Source organism: Osmerus eperlanus, chromosome 4 (genome assembly GCF_963692335.1).
Source record: "Osmerus eperlanus chromosome 4, fOsmEpe2.1, whole genome shotgun sequence".
NCBI lineage: Eukaryota > Metazoa > Chordata > Actinopteri > Osmeriformes > Osmeridae > Osmerus > Osmerus eperlanus.
The window spans coordinates 8049123-8070217 of NC_085021.1; the positions used below are offsets into that span (position 1 = coordinate 8049123).

The following is a 21095-nucleotide window of genomic DNA, read 5'->3' on the forward strand; positions in this document are numbered from 1 at the left end:
TCAAAGTAATATTCAGCAAAAGCTACATGAGTCCTAATTTGATGCACTAAGAAATGCGTCTCAGTAATGAAAAATGTTTGTTGCAGGATGCATTTGGCAGAATTGGAGCTCTTTCTGTCCCTACTGCTGTCACTCGATCTTCGGCTGTGTCTCTCCCTGCCCTCTCCTCAGTCTCACTTTCTGTCTAGGCTTCACAGTGAGCTTCTCTCCAGCCATTGGTGAACTGTCCCAATTTATCTGCAGGATTCTGTCAGTGGATACTGTCTACCATTCAGACTCCTATCTAAGCTGGACTGTTGGGATTTGGCAGGAATACACAAATACACAAACTCAGAAAGGAGAGGAGGAGAGTGTCTTCTCTCTTGGTATCTTGCTTGGTTTCTTTCTCTCTGATACTTGCACAACCCCCCCACAGTGTTAAAAATAACCTGCTCCTTGACTCAATGATGAGACAAACTGGGGCTTCGGGGGAGTATTAGGTCTCTGGAGTTTGGTCAGCACCAGACAGACAGATACGTCCGCAGGCCAAGGCACTGATACTGCACAGACGAATGGCACAGACAGGAACCTATTGCAGTCCAACACACACAGAGACACAACTACATTTACACACTCTCTGACACACAGACACACATACTTATACACACTATCTGAAACACATACTTATACACACTCTGAAACACACAGACGCACATACTTATACACACTCTGACACACACAGACGCACATACTTATACACACTATCTGATTCACATACTTATACACACTATCTGATTCACATACTTATACACACTCTCTGACACACTCAGAGGTGTCCATGCAACAGAAATACAGGTCAGCTAAATATCTCTGGCCTGATTCTTTCACACCTTTATTGCATCGACATGTTTTGTAGCTGGGTTATAACTGGAAAAGGATCAAACGGACAGATCTTTTGTTAAATGGGAATGCTTGATGCTGCAAGTGAGAGATAAATGCTAAATATAATGCATATGTGTCTGAACAAGTAAGAGGTGAGTGTGAGTCAAGACAGAATAATAGCCTACATAGTTATGAAAACAAAAGAAAGTACTTTCAGAAGTGTAAATGCAAGAAAACACACAGGCTCATTTCAAATGAACATATATTTGAAGAACAGCTTTGCTGCCCAGCTTCCATCACTTAATTTAGTATCCTAAGACCTCTTGTGGGCAATGATAGAACTGCATGCTCTTCCAGCGCCCTCCTCATTATTTAACTAAAACAATGTGTGCTTTGTTTTTATTATCCTTTTAAGTATCATGCACATTTAATAATTTCTCTTATATCTGTGACAAAATAATTTCATGGAAAATGTCAAATATATAGAAAATGTAATAGACATACATGAATATCGTTGGTATAGGCAAAATATCTAACATAGAACTATACTGTGACCTATAAGCTCAAATGGTAAATATAGTAACAGTTGCAGTGGTAGGCACATGGTCGACTGAAATGGCTTCCAGGAAACTCAAACTAGTTTCAGCAGGGTTCTGTCAGCATGCATCGGAACAAACAAGACACTTAATTTACAACAAGCATAAAAACATTCCCAGTGCATCCTGTCAGTAGGTCCTTTTGAAATCCTTGGGGTACTCCATTTTCGCAAAACAGTGATCGCACACACTGTGATGTTGAATTTTGATGTTTGTTAACACGTTTTAATAAAATTGGAAAATGTATTTTTGGTTTGTCTGGGATATAATCCAACATAATTTTCAGTCCCATATTTATAGCATTTTCCCGCACGTTTTACCTTCACTAACTGATAGGGATCCCCAAAACACTCTTATCACACGGAAAGTCAGTATGACAAAGCTTCTGAACTGTCAAAGACCAGGTCCAGTTCTTCTGAACGCCTAATCGGGGGCCTAATCTTGGTGTGAGCATGTTTGTCCAATCAGTCCACTTCTCCTTGGGAAGATGTTTGCTCGGTATCCTTAGTGCTAGTTGCTCTATGCTTGACCCATGACCTTAAGCCAAAGCCAACTGCTTAAAATCTTGCTTATTTTAATCCACTTGAAATGTTCCAGTCTTGTCAACGTTCCAGTGGTAGATCTTAGGAAGACTCACCACAGGGCTGACCAGTCACTCCAAGGCACTTGGTATTACATTTAGTCATTTAGCAGACGCTCTTATCCAGAGCGTATTAACAACAGAATGATGGAAATGTGTGGACTAGAGACGGAGAGACCAAAATGGCCGGACCCGGCATCGACATCCAAGAGACGTTTCCTCTTTTTCCAAATGGTCTTAGAAAATGGTTGACAGGGTCATCAGTCATGTGGAAGTTAATCACTGTCCACTGGGGAGTGTGGTGGTGGTGGTGGTGGTGGGGGGGGGAACAGAAGCTTCTGGGTTTTGGTCTACAGGTCTTGTTTGAGTTTCTCGGTGCTGTAGTCGCTGTCAGGGTCCAGCTTGGCGAGGCTCTTCCTCACGCGAAGGGCCGTGAGCCGGGCTGCGGCGCTCTGGAACCAGCACTCCTTCATTATCTTCACTATGGCGGTCAGGATCTGTGTACAGGAGAGCGATGCACAGAAGACATTTACATTTTGACATTTACATCTATGCATTTAGCAGACGCTTTCATCTGAGATGATTATGAGACAAACAAAAAAAACATGCAGATTTTAGAACCCTGTGTATGTGTGTGTGTGTGTGTGTGAGAGAGGCCTCACCGGGTGGGAGTGCAGCCTGTTGTGGAGGCTGGGCCTGTGCTGGTCCACACACACCACCTTCCTCATCTCCTCAAAGCTGGGGTCCGAGGGCACCATGTCATAGAAAGGGGGTCGGTACTCTTCCACGATCCCTTCAACACACACACGCAAATACACACACACACACACACACACACTGTGAAGCTGTTTCTTCACTCGGTTCCATCTTAATGAGGTTGGTTAGGGGAAACTAGCTTGCAAACAGAGTACAGAATGAAAACCAGGGAAAAGGGAAGGCTATTTCAAGGTTAGGACTGGACTATCTTCGACAGGATTAGATAAGACACTAATTGTACTGTGTGTATGTAAGCCTTCTGCATGGGGTATGCTCAGACAGCGAGATAGGCAGAGAGTGGGAATGCTGCGAAGTATGTCCGCCTGAAAAAGAACAAGATATTGGATCCCTGGGGGGATTATTGAGAGTTCTGGGTGTCTGGATATCTAGTGTACGTGTGCGTGTGTTTGTGTGTGAGAAAAAGAGAGCGTGCGTGTGTCTATGTGTGTGAGACAGTCTCTGTGTGTGTGTGTGTGTGAGTGTATGTGAGAGGGAGAGAGAGAACGTGCCAGCATCTGGACTATGTGAGGGTAAGTGCTGACACTAGATAAGGCTGTTTATAATTACTGGTGGGCTAATCATGAGGGAGGATAGCAGACAGACCAAGACAGTTACACAGACACACACAGACACACACACACACACACACACACACACACAGCTAGGAAAACCATCTTGTGGGGAAAGACACAGACTGTAACTCCCTCTTCCACATACGTGTACAGTCGTTCTCATGAACAGGCTAAAGAGGAGAGGCCACAGGAATGCACCACAGCACGGGTGTTGCCATCTATAGGTACCAGCGTCTACCCTTCAATTCAGTCACGAACCCAATGAACGTACATGCACTTTGAACTTTCCCTAGTTTACGGAGGTTCACGTGAGGTCAGCGACAAAGAAGAGAAACGTTCTTTGGGAACGTTTGAACTGATGGGATCTTTCCCTTAGTTACCATTGACGAGAGTCCTGCGCAAGATTTCCCAGAAGACCAAGCCCAGGGCCCAGACGTCTGTCTGCTTGTACGACTCAAAGATGTCCATGCGGATGCTCTCGTCCAGCACCTCGGGAGCCATGTAGCGCTTGGTGCCCACGCGGGGGTTGTTCCCCACGTCCAGGTAGTCGCTGTTCTGGGAGTGCATCACCGCCAAGCCTGAGGGTGGAACAGGGCCCCGAAACAAATGCACCCACAGGGTTAGAGAGGCCGCCCGAGACGCATGTTGGTGAATGGGTGAATGCCAAACGTCAGACATGTTGAGCTTTCGGTTGCGAGGTGGGTCCCGACCAACAAAGCTCAGTGTTACCCCTCTCCTCCCCTCCCCTCACCCAGGTCAGCGATGCAACACTGGCCGTTCCTCTTGACCAGGATGTTGCGGCTCTTCAGGTCCCGGTGGGCTATGGCCGGCTTGCCCTGCGTGCTGAGGATCTCTGTGTGCAGGTGGACCAGGCCACAGGCCACTGACAGGCACATCCGCAGGCAGCCCTCGGGGTCCAGGCTGCTGTACTGCAGGAAGTCGTAGAGGGAGCCCAGCTCGTGGAAGTGGGTGATGAGCCACAGCTGGGTACTGGAGTTCTTGGAGGTCATATCTGAAGCGATGAAGCCTACAAAAGACAAAAAGATGGAGAATGCACTTGCATTTGCCATGTTTTCCTATTAGGTACTAGAGGTAGGACAAGTTGGCAGACTTTTGGCGTTTATTGAAGTGAAAAAGGTAAACGAAACAGCTGACAGGAAGTACGTTTGCCGTTTAAGACGTTCTTTGTTATTGGATGGGGGGGGGGGGGGGGGGAAGGCCCTGCCGCGGCGGTGTCTCTGAGGACCCAGCGTACCCAAGATGTTGTCGTGTCTGAGCTGCACGGTGTTGTAGATCTCCGTCTCCCTGAACCAGGACTGTTCGTCCCGCGAGGAGAAGATCTTCACGGCCACGTTCTCGCCCGTCCAGGTCCCCCTCCACACCTCGCCGTACCGCCCCTTGCCTGAGCGCGAACACACACACACAAACGCATGCATCCGCATAAGAACAAACACGTTTACATCACGCACACACGCACACGCTCGTCAGCAACATCCTGAGGCAGGTCACACGTTCAGCCCATGTGATCTGACTGTCGACAGCCATGTTTGTCGGTGATGCGGGCGAGCGCACGAGCCAGTATGACAGACTCACCAACACACTCGACCAGAGAGATCTGTCTGGCCATGGTTCTCTGGACCAGGTACGGAAGGCCAGTCCCACTCCCAGACGTACAGAACTCATCAAATATGTCCTGGAGACAGAGAGACCGCCAATAGTACACATTACAAGTGGGGTCCCTGCAGCTCCTGACCTTGATACGTCATTCCACATTTTTGTATTGATCCAAATACACACGCAATGGCAATAAACCGGTCATTTAAGTGGGTGTGTTCAGGTATGTGTTCAGGTGTGTGGTATGTGTGTGTTCAGGTGAGTTCCTCACCCCGTAGGTGGGGTCTCCGCCGACAGGGATCTTGAGCATGGTGACGTTGTGGTCGTCTTGTTGACCCGCGCACTGGCACCGGCGGCGCGAGCGTAGCCACACGACCAGGCCGCACACACACACACACACGAGGAGCAGCAGCAGCACAGGGACCACCACCAGCACGACGAGGCTGTCCTCTTTTGGCTCCGGCCCTTCTCACAACACACACACACACACACACACAGGCACACAAAAACAGCCACACGCACGCATTCCTTTTAAACCTACAATGCTTATTGTACATTTAGTGTTTTGTGTGGACAGAGCTGTCCTAAACTGTTGTTTAGGGAACATTTAAAACACAAATGCAGCTACTTTAATTCAGTGACTGTGAGAATAGGTGGTCTGGAGGCTGACATTGAGTGTGAATATATTTGGCATTTCTTCCAAGTCGCCACCAGGGGGCATCAGTCACTGAGTTTAATAGGCTGTGTTGAAGGGCCCAAATCAAGGTCAATGGTTAGGACTTTCCCACAAACACCCTCTCCATCCCCTTACAGCTCACCCAGAAAAACCATTGAAAAATCTACGATTGTTAGGTCGAAAGGTACACAAAAAAAGAACACAAAATCGGAAAATCTATAGAAAAACAGAAGGGATCTGATATCATTTGGTTACTTGCCAATCTAATCCTGTACAATAAAGCTTTTTAGAATCAAAACACAAAGCTACAATCAGACCGGGGCACCGTCCGTCTGAACCGAAGTGAGTGGCGGGGCCTGAACAAACCTGGTTCGTGTGGGGCGGTGCTGTTTTGGTTGCAGAAGTTGGTGGTGCAGCAGTCGACGTAGAGGCCATCGAAGGAGGTGAAGCACTGCTCCCGGTGGTCCTTCATGAAGCAGCCCTTCTCCTCTTGCCCGTACAGCCTGGTGTAGAAGCAGTAGTCCCCCGAACACATACCGTTTAAACACGTGCCCTTCTTGTTGTGGCACGTGCACACGAGTTTTGGGTTGTCTTTGGCCAGGTCTTTGGTAGGGTACACACACACACGCACACATTTACGTACAGGAGCGTTTGGACAGTTGCACAAACGCAGGTGATTTTGTTAAGATGTAGAATGTGGCATGCAGGTACATTCCCCATGCACCCACAGACAGGCATGCTGTACACATACCTATTGACTCCACAGATGACTTGTCTGAAATAAAAGACAAAAAAAAGATACTGTAACAGACATTTATCCTTATTTCCACCATTGATTATATCGCTTAGCTTTTGATCTCTCAAAACGTTATAATAGACTCAGGATTCCAGTTAAGATCCAAAGGCCTCCGTTGGCAACTTTTGTCCAATGGGAGATGTGTTAACTTCAGGAAAACTAACTTTGGACTTGATATTGTGTGTGTTTGGGGGGGGGGGGGGCATTCCCTGCCGAGACGAACGGAGAGGCCTGACTGCACTGAGACTGGGGTGGGGTGCTGTTCCCCTATCATCTACAGGTCAGCTGTGAGGGGTCTGGTGGCCAGGGGGAGCGGAGGGGGAGGGGGGGGGGAGAGGGGGGGGCAGCTCTCACAAGAGCGGCAGGAAGACGCTCACTTCCTCCCCTCCATTGTTTCACAGCCGGTTGTCAACCTGCACATCTCCCCACATCTGCATCCAGCTGACCCCCCCCCTCCCCCCCCTTTAACACACACACCTAGAGGTTTGGTCCATGCATGCCTACACACACACACACACGCACACACACACACACACGCACACACACACACACACACACACACGCACACACACACACACACACACGCACACACACACACGCACACACACACACACACACACACACACACACACACACATAGGGTCAAAAGGGCTCTTGAAAACCTGTCACTGAAAGACAGACTGTGAGAAACTCTCCTGACTACATTTGCATCCTTGGTTTGAGCTTGGTCTGAAAGAACAAGGGAGCATTCCTGGGCCGTGCACATCCTGCATTCCAAAAACGACAAACTACATTCCATGTGGTTAGTCAGGGTTTGTGAAAAGCCTCAAAAGAAAGGAAACTTCACTGGCCACATCAACCCTAACGCTATAACGATGCCCTGACAAGGTATTCGGTGTCGTCGAGTAGGATGATCTGCAAGGTTTGAAGGACAGTCGACCAATCCGGTTTGTGCACACAGACGTAAACAGATATACTGTAGGCTGCCAACATGTCCGTGATGTTGTCCCCCAATTACCTGCATGTGCTGTGGAGGTCCACAGGAGCATCCTGGCTAGCAGGACAGCGAGGACAGCGGCGCCCTCCATCTGTTGGGAGGAGAGAGAGAGAGAGAGAGAGAGAGAGAGAGAGAGAGGACATCGATCAGAACCGGGAGCCCAGACACACTCATGCTAGGCGAGCCAACTCAATCAGGAGCCTTCCTCTCCCACTAACTACTTTTTAATGGCCGCTTTCCTTGTTGACTTCCTCCTGTTTCTGCTGGCACGCGCGCGTGTGGGTGAATACGTGTGCGTTTCGCGAGTGTTAGAGCGGGGGGGGTGGGGGGGGGTCATAAATGTCCAAATCGAAATGGATCGCCCCAACTGTCACTTGCGTTTCGTCTCAAGCCCTTCTTGCTCTGGGGAGGCTGCCAGGCTGATTGGTTGGGAAGCTGGCTGGCAGGGAGGCTGACTGGCTGAACATCTACAAAACCAGATGGGAGCAGCGGCAGACCACAGCCATTCGAGTCCCTGGTCTGTCAGCAGAGGAAGTCATGTGCTCAACAACGACCCGGCGCCAGGGTCCAGCCAGTCTGCCTGCCCTGGGATTGTGGCGGGAGAGGAAGAGAGAGGGCTTACTGACCATGCCATGTCCCCCCCCCCCCCCCTATGTGTGCATGTATGTATGCATGTGTGTATCAGTGCCATTGCGTATGTGTATAAAGGAGTCTGCGCCTGAACAAGAGCGCCTGTTTGTGTACGTCTTGTCGCTGTAACTGCCGCCAGGCGGACCAGACCCCCAGGCCTGTTGACTCCGCCGCGGCCCGACTCGCAGAGTAAATATTGATGACCGTGCTTCCTGCCATTGAGCGGGGGGGGGGGGGGGGGGCGTGCCCTCCGCTCACCGAGACTCACGTCTGCTTATTGTTTGGGTCGGAGCTGCCCAGGGTCACGCGAGCGGGAGGGCCCATTCCCGGGGTCTGGGATACATGAGTGTTTTGATACATAGAGTTGTATGGTGACTACAAAGCTGGATCAAATACCGTTTGAAAATACAGTCAAATACTTGGGGGTAGGTGTGATTCAAACGGTACCACAAAGGCAATGGAACAGTCACCAATGATATTCTACAGAAAAGCCACAAAAAAAGGTTGCCTGGGATGGGGAAAAAAACTCCTTCCTAAATCAAGCTGATTCGCAGTTTCACAACTGAGTAACATCATGGACACGAGTGGTCAACATCCATTTAGTTTCATGAAACAAATCAAAAGTGCTGACTATATGCAATGCTTGTACAGCCTGGTGTAGAAGCAGTAGTCCCCCGAACACATACCGTTTAAACACGTGCCCTTCTTGTTGTGGCACGTGCACACGAGTTTTGGGTTGTCTTTGGCCAGGTCTTTGGTAGGGTACACACACACACGCACACATTTACGTACAGGAGCGTTTGGACAGTTGCACAAACGCAGGTGATTTTGTTAAGATGTAGAATGTGGCATGCAGGTACATTCCCCATGCACCCACAGACAGGCATGCTGTACACATACCTATTGACTCCACAGATGACTTGTCTGAAATAAAAGACAAAAAAAAGATACTGTAACAGACATTTATCCTTATTTCCACCATTGATTATATCGCTTAGCTTTTGATCTCTCAAAACGTTATAATAGACTCAGGATTCCAGTTAAGATCCAAAGGCCTCCGTTGGCAACTTTTGTCCAATGGGAGATGTGTTAACTTCAGGAAAACTAACTTTGGACTTGATATTGTGTGTGTTTGGGGGGGGGGGGGGCATTCCCTGCCGAGACGAACGGAAATATGCAATGCTGAAACGGGAATTGTGGATTAAGACAGTTCTATGTGGCGCAAAGATATTACAAGGGGGTCATTAACGTGAATATGTTTCAAACTAAGACTCACAAACACGGACACAAAAGAATAAAGTTCTTGACAGAAAAACAGACCACATATTTGTTAGGAATCTGTGTGGGGGCTATTTTCCCAAGTGACAGGCAGAGGGATAGCTATGAAATGATGGGGATTATTCATGATAGAAAAACAGCAGATTTGTTTGCATGACTCCAAGCCAAAATATATCTGCGTCAGCCTTCTCAAACTATAAGCTATCATCTTGCACAAAACACTATGGATTCATTTCATGTACAATGTCCCTAAACCCACAATTGAAAACATTTCAGCTTTGCTGTATTACACAGGTAATGTGTAATGTGTATTATACATTACCACATCTACATAAGAAAGTGATCAACCAATCAGAATGGCACCCCAATACATATTTACATTTTCAAGACACTCTTTTCCAGAGCGACTCACAGTAAGTACAGGGACATTCCCCCGAGGCAAGTAGGGTGAAGTGCCTTGCCCAAGGACACAACTTCATTTTGCACAGCCGGAATCAAACCGGCAACCTTCTGTTTAATAGCCCGATTCCCTAACCGCTCAGCCATCTGACCCACCTTTCCTGCCAAGCAGTGAATTGGTCAGCCCAGTAGAGTTAGTGCTTTCTGTATAATGTATCCTGCATGTATGCCAGTAATGGGAAATCTGATTGAGGATGAACATAAACACAACTCCACCCATGTGAAAGTGTCGCTCTGGAGGGAGTGCTGTGCCAGGCTGTTTGGCAGTTTATATCATACAGGGGGAGGAGAAAGAAGGAAAGAAGACAAGAAATAAGGAAGGAAAGAAAGAAATTAGGAAGTAAAGCAGAGAGAAAGAAAGAGTAAGGAGAGGCTTACCAGCTCAGCAGTTAAGTGCCAAACAGCAGAGGCCCAGGTTCAAATCCAGCCTGGGCCATTTTCTGCATACTCTCCCCCCCCCCCCCCCCCCCCATACACTTCATGTCTCTCTTCAACTGTCCCAATAAAGTCGAAATGCCCTAATATGTATAAATACATACATATTTACATAGGCTATATATAAGGTGCAAGAAAGAAAAAAAAGAGACAAAAAAGAAGAAAGATCATCGGAACTCAGTCCCAGCATGCAGCTGTTATTCAGAGCCCCCTTCCTCTGGCAGTTCCCCTGTTTGTCACAGCTCAGTCCAAATGTTGCAGCTGCCATCCCCCTCATGGGAAAAGACAGCTATTGTCATCTCTTCCTCTCAAGTGCTTTGACTTGGGTAGATCTCTCATTCCATCAGGATGACTGTGAGGGTGAGGGGGGGGGCATGTCCAGGCTAGCTGGTCGAACACGACTAGGCCCTCAAACTTCTTTGGAAGCCTTCTATTAGGAAAAGGGCACAGTGCCAAGTCTTATATAGGCATTTGATCCTATGTATAATGCAAACATATAATACAGACATATGCTTTCCCTCTGTCAGGGTAACCGTAGCAACAGAATTGGGGAATTATATTAATAATTAATAATGAATTATATGTGATGTGATCCATAGTAATTGTGATGTGGGCTTTGTGGCTTTTGTTTCGTAAGGTCATGTAAGTTTAGTAAGCGGTAATCCTCTTCTCTTTGTTATGACACCTAGAGTTTTTGTGTGAGAATGGTATGTGCGATAGTATCTTCATGGCATGGCTTACTGGCTTAGTCATGTGTGCTTCGGTTATACTATGCCAGCTCTCACACGTAGGTACCTGCATGCATTACATGAGCTGACAAAAACCTTGTAAGAAGTTATTCTCTAAAACCAGTATTTTAAGGTGCCTGCAGAGAACTATGAGTTAAATACGTTGTAGTTTATCATTCACCTACAAAAACTGAGAGGATACAGCTACATTTAATAGAGTTAAAAGCCTGTTAAATACAATTGAAGTCTAAACATGGGTTATGTTACCTGAGTCACACTTTAATTTATATTGGTCCCTTTTGACGTCATAAGTGTCTATCACTGATTTCTTGCCAGTGACACCTGGTTGTAACCTACTTGTATTCTCATCTACATCGCCCATAAAAAACAGACAAAGATCAACGCTTTCTAAAAACCTCATAGGCACACAATCTTGTAGCTGATTGAACTATTGCCTGCCAGGTGAACCCTTACCTTGCAGTGAATACTGAACTGCAGAGATAATGTTTATCTTTCAAAACGGTTCATGTGCCATTCCTTTCTTTATACGATGTCAAGCACAACATGTATGCCACATGGTTTTTAAGGGCATACGTTTTTTCCTGATCATGGCACACAATTTTAATAAATTGGTATACAGTGTCAACATTGTGACGCTAAGTAGGCTACTAAGTTTATCAGTGTAACGCAATGACTTATGCACACGGCAGGTGTAAACAATCGAGCGACATACAAAAACATCTGGAAATGTTTCAACATCTAAATGCTCAGGTGATCATTTGAAACTTTGCAAGGTGAGATATCAGTGCCTGAACGACTAAGTATGTTGCAACACACCTGCATCATTTTTCAAAGAGTCCAGAAGTCAAAAAAAGATTCGCACATTGATTCAAACATCACCCTATAGCCCCAAGGTTCAATGATTAACTTGCCAAACGTAAGTTAAAATGTTAAAATAATTTAACCATTACGAAAGTGAATTAATTACCTTCTTCCTTTCACGTAAACTCTTTCCTCTTGTTTTTTTCTTCAAATGGTTGTAAAGTTGTACATGCGTAGCACAATCCCCATGTTACACGAAACAAAATGCCCTACAATAATTAAGTGTTATAGCCTAAATCACATTTACCATACACTGTCGTCCTCGTTCTACATCTTAATTTTTCTTTTCGATGAAGGTTTTTGGGGACAGATGCTGAATAGAATCTCCCCACATCCTTTCTGTTCGATGAGAATCAACTAAAGACGGATATTTCTATGACGCTCCTCTAAAACTATGCCATAAAAACACATTCTCTCACAAAATAACTAAAAGTACACAGGCAACTTTTTAAGAGAACGTCTGAGCTTCTAAATGTGTCCTTGATTGTCCACGATTTATGAATTGCTCTCATTTGTAGCGTTGCGCAGCTGTATCTTGGTCCAAATCTTCACTGATAAAACGAAAACACTAAACTCCAGAGTTCGGCACAGAACTAGACGTCTTTTCCGCTTTGAGAGAAGTTCACAAACAGTGGCTCCTGCTTCAGACTTTATCTCGATAAGTACAAGCCCGACTTTGCTCAACTCCTGATCTGGGGGCAAGATTAGAGATTTTAAATATACAATTTCGTCCCACCCCTCATTGTCTCTGACGGGGTCTGCCTGGAATGTGTTCTCATAGCGGTTTTCCTGTTTCTGGCGAACCCTCTCATTTTCTCTGCTTTTCCCCTGTGGAGACTGGCGTCTGCTAAGTAATTACATAGTCATGATGTGGGTCCTTGTATGATGTAAGTTTAGAACAAACGTTAACACATGCTGTAAGACCTATGTATAAACAAACAACCAAGTGAAGTAAAATAAACAAAAATGCTCCTGAACCAGATTGAACGGTAACTTGATTGCTGTCAACATGATCCAAGCCTTGGGGATCTTCCGTGGATACATACCATGCTCCACTCATTCACTTTTCCAACAAACGGGACATTTTTACTTCACTTTTAGAGCAGTCTTAATAAGAAATGACATTGCATTATGTTCTGTCTCTGACTGTGTGTTGCTGACTCTGATACTGGAGTCAGTGTGACCTGAGGTTGCTATGCCCAATGGGACTGGCGTTGTCACGGTGCCTCTCTTGGACACAAGTCTCCTGGACAACAGCCATGCTCTTTCTAGACTGGACCGCAGATGACACAAGTGCTTGCTAGTACTCAACTGGTCTTTTGTGGCAACGATGGCATTTTTGAATAAATGTACGCTATCCATAGATATGCAAATATGCAGAAGCTCACGAATATTGTAAACTGTCCTCTTCAACAGAAAAGGGAAAACTGAATAGGGAACATACTAATGTCCCAAAATCCTTTATCCTGGGAAAGCTGCATTCTAGTGAGTGTAATCTCTTCACATCAGTCATCGTGTGTCGTCTGTTATGTTCTCAGGCCATTTAATCTTTGCTCTTGGCCTGTATTCTCTCTCACACACACACACCACACACACACACACACACACACACACACACACACACACACACACACACACACACACACACACACACACACACACACACACACACACACAAATGCAAAGACACAGCTGGGAGGTTTCACATCCCCAGTCTTGGAGAAGATGTGCATTTTTGATCAGCGTTTATCTTCCCTTCCCTGTAACGGTGGATTCCTCTGCCTGCTTCCACAGCCCCGGGCCCTGCTGTCTCACGCTCTCCTCAGAGCCGCTCTGGGCTGGAGCTCTGAGGAGAACGGCACTGAACACATTTGGTGGTTCAGACTTGGAAAAAAAAAAATCGAATTCATGGTCAACATACACAGTCACACCCATTTGTCTCAAGACATTTCAGCATAACGTTTAATTATTTGGCTTCTTTGTGAATGACGCAACAGTTCTTGAATTTTACAGTCAAATATGGCAGGATGATGTGTGTATCTGTCAGGATTTGTCTCTGTATGTCTCTCCTCGGCCAAGCAGTGTTAGTCATCCAGTCTTATCTCTCTGACCTTTTCTAAGGCTCTTTTATTTTAGCGTTGCCTTTTCTATATAATGTTCTCCTGCAAAAGCGGAAGTCAGCCAAAGCTCTCACGAGACACCGTGAGACACTGCCAGACTTAAGTGTTGATTTACTTTTGATAAACATGATTCTCACGGCTCTTTTTAGTTGCTACATGCTGGTGAACATTGGTGACATATCACTTTGAGGTTCCTCATTTAGACAAACTGCACATGCTCAAATAACAAACTAATAAAACCTTAAATACACTCACTCGAATCTGCATATGAACAGTGTTTCTGAAAATGGTTAGTTTCTGTACGTCATTAAAGACAGTAAAAAGTGTTTCTTTTATACGTAACATTTCTTGAGTATACATAGAATCAATAAAGAATCTCGGGGTCCCAAATACAATTTCCAATACAAGAACACATTCTCTGTATCCTTGCGTCATCCTCATGACGCAAGTCAGAGATATCTGTTCTTTTTTACCCCTACTCACCCCCAGCGCAGGCTAAAATACTTCCCGCGTTACGCAACATAGCCTCTCCTAACCTGAGAGGCTTAGGGCCAACATCTATCAGCCCTCCCATGTGTTCGGCGTCCCGTTATAGACTCCTCTAACAAGCTCAGAGCAGGTAGAGTAACTGGACCATTGAAACCAGACTAACTCTCAGTCACATGTTGTTTTTACACGTTCAATATTGGGTCTTTATTATTCCATCATCTTCTATCGCGTTTGGTCGTATTTTGTTTCAAATATTTGGAGGGCTTTTGTTTCTTATGGGAAATATTTATCGTAGCCGGTCATGTACAAGCTTTGTTCTAGGCATTCTTCACATTTAAGTTTTGGTTCTAGATTAGAAACTGACTCAACTGTCATTTCTTTGTGTTATTTTAGATATGTGACATGGAAAACAGTATAATAATACTAAAACATCTAATGGAGCAAGTTTGTGCAATCCAAGACTCAGTTATCCTCTGTGCTAAGCTTGGGATGTGAACCTTGTCCGATCTGAAGGGTGGGGGGTGCGAGGGTTCCAGATAAAACGACTCAAGATTGTTTCATATCTGAAAAGTCCATTCAGTTATTGGTTTATATTCAGTTCCTTTCCTTTGAAATCAGTTGAACTTCCCTCCCTCGAAGACAGATACAAACGTCAATCAACTCCCATGAGGTAAGCCTTGGTAGTTGTGTAACAGATATAAAAAGCCCTTGTTCATTGGTTATTGCTTTAGTTTCTCAAAATGAAATGACATGGTGCCATGATAAATGCCGGAATGACGAGTGTAGAGTATGAATATTCTTCACACACGCTTTGTCAAGAACTGCCTTTGACCCGACATTGTCATCCTGGCTCAGCAAACAAAGACACTTCCAAGTCAATTCAACTCTAGAAGTTGACAGGATGGAAAAATAGTTATTTCAAACAAATAATGTATAGCACTAAGTCTGGGGGGGGGGGGGGTTAGCTGAAAGGCCCCTATAACTGTTCAAGTTCTCATGGTCTTTGTCTTGTTCCTCCTCTCAGGGGCCAAGACCACATTCTATCAACCACAGTTCGCAGTCGTTCATTTCCCCCGGCTGTTACTGGAGACCTCCCAGGAGAGGTGCAGAGATGTCCGGGGCCTCACTTGGTCGCCTTCTTCTTGGCCTGCTTATCCTTCTTCTCCTGTTTGCTCTTCTCCTTCTCCGCCTTCTTCCTCTCCTTCTTCTTCTCCTCCTTGGACTCCTTGTACTTCCACACGGGCGGCTCCAGGTAGCCCTTTTGCTTCTTCGTCTTCTTCTCCTTCTTGGGGGTGGGCTCCCCGGACTTGGTCACCTGGATCTTGGGGATGCAGCCGGAGGGGAACACGCTGTTCCTCTGGGTCAGGATCCGGGGCAGGTAGCTGCGGACGTGACTCGTGGCCTCGGAGACGATGCTCTCTCGCCTCTCCCCGTTGCAGCAAGTCAGGGACATGCCGCTGGTCGTCACCACGATGGGCGTGATGGAGGCGATGGAGCCGTCGCCGTGGCACACGGAGCTCTCCTCCAGCTCCTTGCTGCTGTGCTTGGCCACCAGCTCCGGCACGGCCAGCCGGCGCTTGCCGATCTCCGGGGGGCTGGTGGGGCAGAGGGGCCGGGTGCCGGTGGCCACCAGGGGGCTGTGGAGGCTGGTGGTCATGCGCACCATGTGGTCCAGCACCCCGTCGTCCTGGGGGTCTCGGGGGAAGCTGAAGGTCAGGTTGTCCTTGAGGCTCTGGGCCAGCTTCTGGCCCGCTGACTTGGAGGACGTGGCCTTGGCCACCAGCACCTTCAGAGCGGGCCACTCGATGGCGTAGTCTTCGCAGAACTGCAAGGCGACGGGCCGAGTGTGGAGGCGTCGGAGCCTCTGTAGGATCTCAAAGCGGCCGGTCTTCAAGGCCCAGTCCTTGATGTCTTTCCCCTTGGTGGAGTCCACCACGTTGATGTCCGCACCTGGACAGGACCAGAGAGGGAGACCACAGGGGGTTGGGGGGAAGAACGACAGGGTGACTGGTCAAATACAATTTCCTGAAAAGGATGAAGTCTCACTCGGGCAATTAAGCAAAATAGCACCACCAAGTGGCCAGTTAAGGAACAACAGGAATAACATTGTTTATCAATAGTCTAATTTGTATCTGTCTATGTAAGAGGCTAAAGCATCATCATCACCTAAAATTCCAATCAAGGTGTTTAAATCATGGAGGAAAATATCTAGACAAATATAAATCTTCCCTGACTAATATACTGTTTATCCTGCACTTGGTCCGCAATGTATCGAGTCCCTCTTTAGTCTTATCAAACTCAGCAAACCTCCCTAATAATATAATAATAACTAATATACCAGCATGCTAGCTTAGGTGTTTCAGACACCAAACAGCCTATCACCAAGGCCTTGGATGGGCAATAACATGCAGTAGGGGGTGACAGTGACCTGCTTCGACATGACTGAACCAGTAATTGGTGTAAATCGAGTGAGTAGTATTTTTCTCTGGGTCCGAGCCAGCCTAAATGCGTCCTGGTAAGTCCCCTCCGAAGCTAATCTCTCCCCTAGGCCAAGAGGATCAGAAAAAGAAAATGTCCTCAGGTTTGCCCCTTAAACGCAGATGAGTGTGCGTCATCCTCCTCCTCCATCTCCAGGCCTCGGGAGCCCGGGACTCCGGGACTCAACTCCTGACTTTTGTATCAACGCCAAGTGAAACTAGAAAGGCTACATGCCACCCTTTAAAAGGCTGTATGTAAGGAAATTCGCCAATGGAAATATATTAATTAGGTCCAAATCTGGGGATCTTTTGTGTACACGGGATATTTTGGAGGAACTCATGAAACAAAGCCCGTGCTTTCCTCGTCTGTTTACATTCTGAATGTCTGTAGCACTCTGAACAATGCACCAAACCATAGGATGTATGTTTCAATACAAAGTTCTCTGATACGAGAGGTCTGTGTGAGTGTCTGGTGTTGTGGGTCTCACCATGCATGAGCAGGGCAGAAACACAGTCCTGGCGGCCCTGCATGGAGGCCTTGATGAGGGCAGTGAAGCCGCGGGTGTCCCTCAGCTCCAGGTCTACCCTGGGGTAATAGTTCAAGATGTAGTTGAGGATGGTGACAAACCCTGCAGACACACAAGAATGGCATTATTATTGATATTAGACTAATATTGATTATACTAGATATTTTACACATATTGAATATGATTGATATTCTAACAACATTGAGCATTTTTGATAATATAATAATATTGATTATTATTGATATGATAATACTATAGATTTGTATTTATATTATAATAGTATTGAATATTGTTAGGACTTTCTTACAGCTTACAAAGCATAGGTTACACAACACAGTTCTTTCTTCTGTAAATACAAACCTGAACAGCCAACATCGGAAATGTAAAAAAAAATGCTCTTTAGTTATCTGTAAAGAACTTGTACCTAACATACGTAACGTATCGTATAGTTGTCCTTATGTCTGTATAAAATGTTAACAGTTTCAACCAGAAAATAACAGACAGTTAATGTGCAATTTCTTTTACAATTTGAGCCCCACTTCTACTAGCGTACCGGCCTGAGCAGCGATCATGAGGGCGGTGTTCCCATCGTTGTCCTGGTGATTGATGTCCACCATTGGACACGTGTACAGGCCGAACACGATGTCCACGTAGCCTTTCGACACGCCCAGCATCAGGCCGTTCTGCCCAGAGACAAAGCGCACAGACAAACAGCGTTGGCGGTTGATTCCTCACCGTGGGACGACCGAGGAGAAAGACGGTCACATCCCCTGAGCTAAAGGCCACTTCATCCGAACTGGCGAGGTGCTGAAAGCGCGGCCCTCCCCACCCCCAGGCTCACCCTGCCGTTGATGTCCAGCTCCATGACCTCCTCCCTGGTGACCCCTCTCTCCAGGACCCTGCGGAGGGTGAGGGCCTCGTTCCTGAGGCAGGCCTCGTACAGCGTGGGGGTGGACCCCCCCCTGGGCTTGTCCTCGCGCTCGTAGTCGGGCATCACAGAGTCGTCGGACAGCACGCTCCCGCTTTCCGACTCGTCGAGGGAGATCTCCGAGTCGTCCGAGGGGCCGGCGCCCAGGTTGGGGTCGTGGGACGCCGTCGCCATAGCGCCGACCCCCCGCTCCCCTACACCCCTTCCCCTCCCCCCCTGTGGACGGGGATCAGTCCTGTGGGAGGGGCCTTGTGGACCCTGTGGCTGCTATCTGCATCCTGGAGGAGAAATCCCTGGACAGGACACACACCCATCATCATCATCATCATCACCATCGAGACCATAGAAGAAGCTCTTCCATGTCTTTTGCTCATGAGTACAGGTAAGCATCTGTAACCCTGTCCACATAACTTCCCCACTTGCATGTGATCATCATTGTGATCTCGGAACCTGAACCCACCCTGAAGATAACTTTCACAGTGCTATTATTAAACCCAGCCAACGAAAACCATTATAAAAAAATATACACTTGATCACCCTCCCCAGATGGATCAACATCTGTCTGAAAACCAAACGTGGTGAGGACGGGAGGCTGCTAGCTAGTCTAAGCCTCAACTCTGACGGAGCAGGCCCAGGGCCACGAGGCCGTGGGGGGTGAGGGCTCCGGAGGATGAGCAGAGTCATCCTTGAGTGCTAGGCGGGGCCTGGCTGGGTGGGGACTGGCTGGGATTGACAGCCTGTCCCCTTTACTGTGTAAGCCTTTACTGTGTCACTCAACAAAACTTTGAGTTATATTTCACATGAATGAGATGTGTGCTAGCCACAGTGAAAGGAATTTACATTTACATGTATTCATTTAGCAGACGCTTTTATCCAAAGCGACTAGCGTGGAATACATGCATACATCTTGATTCCTTGTCTATCTAACATGTTGGCGTAATATATCAAGTTGTGTTAAACAAGGGCCTTGCTTGACATACCTTCTACCAAAAAAAGAAGATCTGTTTTGTTCCAAGGTCCGGCTATATTTAGTAATCCTTGGGGTTTAGTATTGTGCTACTCTGTCTTTTATAGGTTGACAAATAATGTGTGTGTGTTAGTGTGTGTGTTAGTGTGTGTGTTAGTGTATGTGTGTGTGTGTGTGTGTGTGTGTGGGTGTGGGTGCGATGGGGTGGGGATGGGGAAAACATTCTCTTACACAGCAACATAAACAATCTGCACAGTGAGGGCATGAGGATGTCAGCACGTTGCCTTGGCCGGGCATTCCCACACACACACACACACACACACACACACACACACACACACACACACACACTTGATCAAGAGTGAGCTCAGCACACAACCAGCGATCTGCCTCCTCCCAATCAGGTTCAAAACTGCCTCAGACTATTTTCCTGTTAAACCCCAGGTGAAACTCTTCCAATCCCAGGGTAACCCTAACCCTTTTCTGTTGCCGAATCCCTGCTGCGCTGTTCCTTCCTCTAAAGAAACAGAGAGAGCTCTGTCACAGAGCGTCGTCTTCTCCCGCTTGCTTCTGCGGGAGAAGACGACGCTCTGTGACGCTCTGTGATTCGTTCACAACGACTCAGGAGTCGTTGTGAACGAATCACATGCTGATCTGTGGTGAGGTGACCTCCTCTAGACTTCCAGCCTCCAGACCATCTCGGTATGTTTTGGCTCATCAACTAACTGCATACAGTTAGTGGTTGTAGGTTAGGTACACTGATACTGTACAGATTACACTACATGCCCAGCAAGGGTACTCTGACACATGCACCCTGTAAAACCTCTGGGTGTCTCAACTTCAAATCCAAACTCACACAACCACTGCTGACTCTCACCGGAATAAACGAGTATCTGTCCAGCGGGGGGGTGAGTGGGTGTAGTCCTCTTCTCTTTCTCTCCTCTCCTCTTTCTCCGTGGTGGTTAAAGCATCACAGTTCAGCAGACGTCTTCTCCTGCTTGCTCCCTGGTCTCTTGGATGTAACGAGCTTAGTCCCTCCAGCAAAGCCCTGGTTCTGCCCTGCCCCCTCCCTCCCTCCCATCCACTCTCTCACTACCCCACGCCCAATCCCATCCCCTCCCGTCCCCTCAATTCTGCGGCCACTTAGGGGCTGATCGGCCCCTGCGCCCCCCCCCCCCCCCCCCACCCCTCCTGACGAGGTCCCAACATAGCTGTGCTCTTAAGTCCCAGGCTGCAGGCTTCCCCTCTCCTCATCCTGATTACAGGAGATTTGTGGATTAGGTGGCAGAAACAGCAGAAACAGCAGAGTGTCCGGCCTGGCTTCTCATGGAGGCCTGTGACTCTTGGAGTAACATCTCTCCCTCCGTCCCTCCCCCCTCCCTTCCTCTCTCCCTCCCTCCCTCCCACCCATCCCCCTCCACCTCTAACTCCCTCCTTCCCCCCCACCTCCCGTGCCTTCACCCCTCCCTCCCTCTCCCCTCCCACCCCCTTCCCTGCTGGGGTGTCAGGGCTGCAGTGTGGAGCCTGTCTGCCCAGACACACGGACTGGAGCGGCCACACCAGCCGGCTGGCCCATGACGGGGGACGACCATGTCCATGTCCTGGCACACACAAATGAAAACAAACGAACATGCACACGGTTTACCAGTCAGCCTGATCACATAGAGAGACGATAGTTTCGCCTATTTGAGTAACTTGTAAGAACAGAATTACAGCAGTATCTGCAA

The 21095-nt window shown here is 47.4% G+C and overlaps 2 protein-coding genes across 4 annotated transcripts; both read right to left on the reverse strand.

Moving 5' to 3' along the window:
- Window positions 1-1106: 1106 nt before the first annotated feature.
- Window positions 1107-12590, reverse strand: acvrl1 (activin A receptor like type 1). Of its 3 annotated transcripts, XM_062458532.1 has the most exons (13): window positions 11967-12590; window positions 8979-9002; window positions 8765-8830; window positions 7470-7539; window positions 6407-6430; window positions 6022-6258; window positions 5251-5444; window positions 4959-5058; window positions 4621-4767; window positions 4117-4392; window positions 3746-3943; window positions 2700-2830; window positions 1107-2534 (listed from the first exon to the last, which is right to left on the reverse strand). In XM_062458532.1, exons 4-13 carry the CDS (start codon window positions 7537-7539, stop codon window positions 2388-2390), a joined length of 1524 nt encoding a protein of 507 aa, XP_062314516.1. In that variant the 5' UTR covers window positions 8765-8830; window positions 8979-9002; window positions 11967-12590; the 3' UTR covers window positions 1107-2387. The 3 variants fall into 3 exon arrangements, with proteins under 3 accessions (XP_062314516.1, XP_062314515.1, XP_062314514.1); XM_062458531.1 differs by lacking the exon at window positions 8765-8830; XM_062458530.1 differs by lacking the exons at window positions 8765-8830; window positions 8979-9002 and having other exon boundaries at window positions 11967-12588.
- Window positions 12591-14683: 2093 nt separating this feature from the next.
- Window positions 14684-20377, reverse strand: ankrd33aa (ankyrin repeat domain 33Aa). The gene is made up of 5 exons (XM_062458095.1): window positions 20246-20377; window positions 18315-18694; window positions 18027-18156; window positions 17435-17575; window positions 14684-16419 (listed from the first exon to the last, which is right to left on the reverse strand). Exons 2-5 carry the CDS (start codon window positions 18573-18575, stop codon window positions 15593-15595), a joined length of 1359 nt encoding a protein of 452 aa, XP_062314079.1. The 5' UTR covers window positions 18576-18694; window positions 20246-20377; the 3' UTR covers window positions 14684-15592.
- Window positions 20378-21095: the final 718 nt, after the last annotated feature.

What these genes read in the sequence shown, in the direction of transcription:
- acvrl1 (XM_062458531.1), bottom strand. Translation starts at nt 7,539, where the DNA reads ATGGAGGGCGCCGCTGTCCTCGCTGTCCTGCTAGCCAGGATGCTCCTG. An exon ending in GTCATCTGTGGAGTCAATAG is followed by an intron (nt 6,259 to 6,406) that starts GTATGTGTACAG and finishes ACCCTACCAAAG; the next exon opens with ACCTGGCCAAAGACAACCCA. An exon ending in GCGCAGGACTCTCGTCAATG is followed by an intron (nt 2,831 to 3,745) that starts GTAACTAAGGGA and finishes TGTGTGTTGAAG; the next exon opens with GGATCGTGGAAGAGTACCGA.
- ankrd33aa (XM_062458095.1), bottom strand. Translation starts at nt 18,575, where the DNA reads ATGGCGACGGCGTCCCACGACCCCAACCTGGGCGCCGGCCCCTCGGAC. An exon ending in CATGATCGCTGCTCAGGCCG is followed by an intron (nt 17,576 to 18,026) that starts GTACGCTAGTAG and finishes GTGTGTCTGCAG; the next exon opens with GGTTTGTCACCATCCTCAAC. An exon ending in TTCTGCCCTGCTCATGCATG is followed by an intron (nt 16,420 to 17,434) that starts GTGAGACCCACA and finishes GGTCCTGTCCAG; the next exon opens with GTGCGGACATCAACGTGGTG.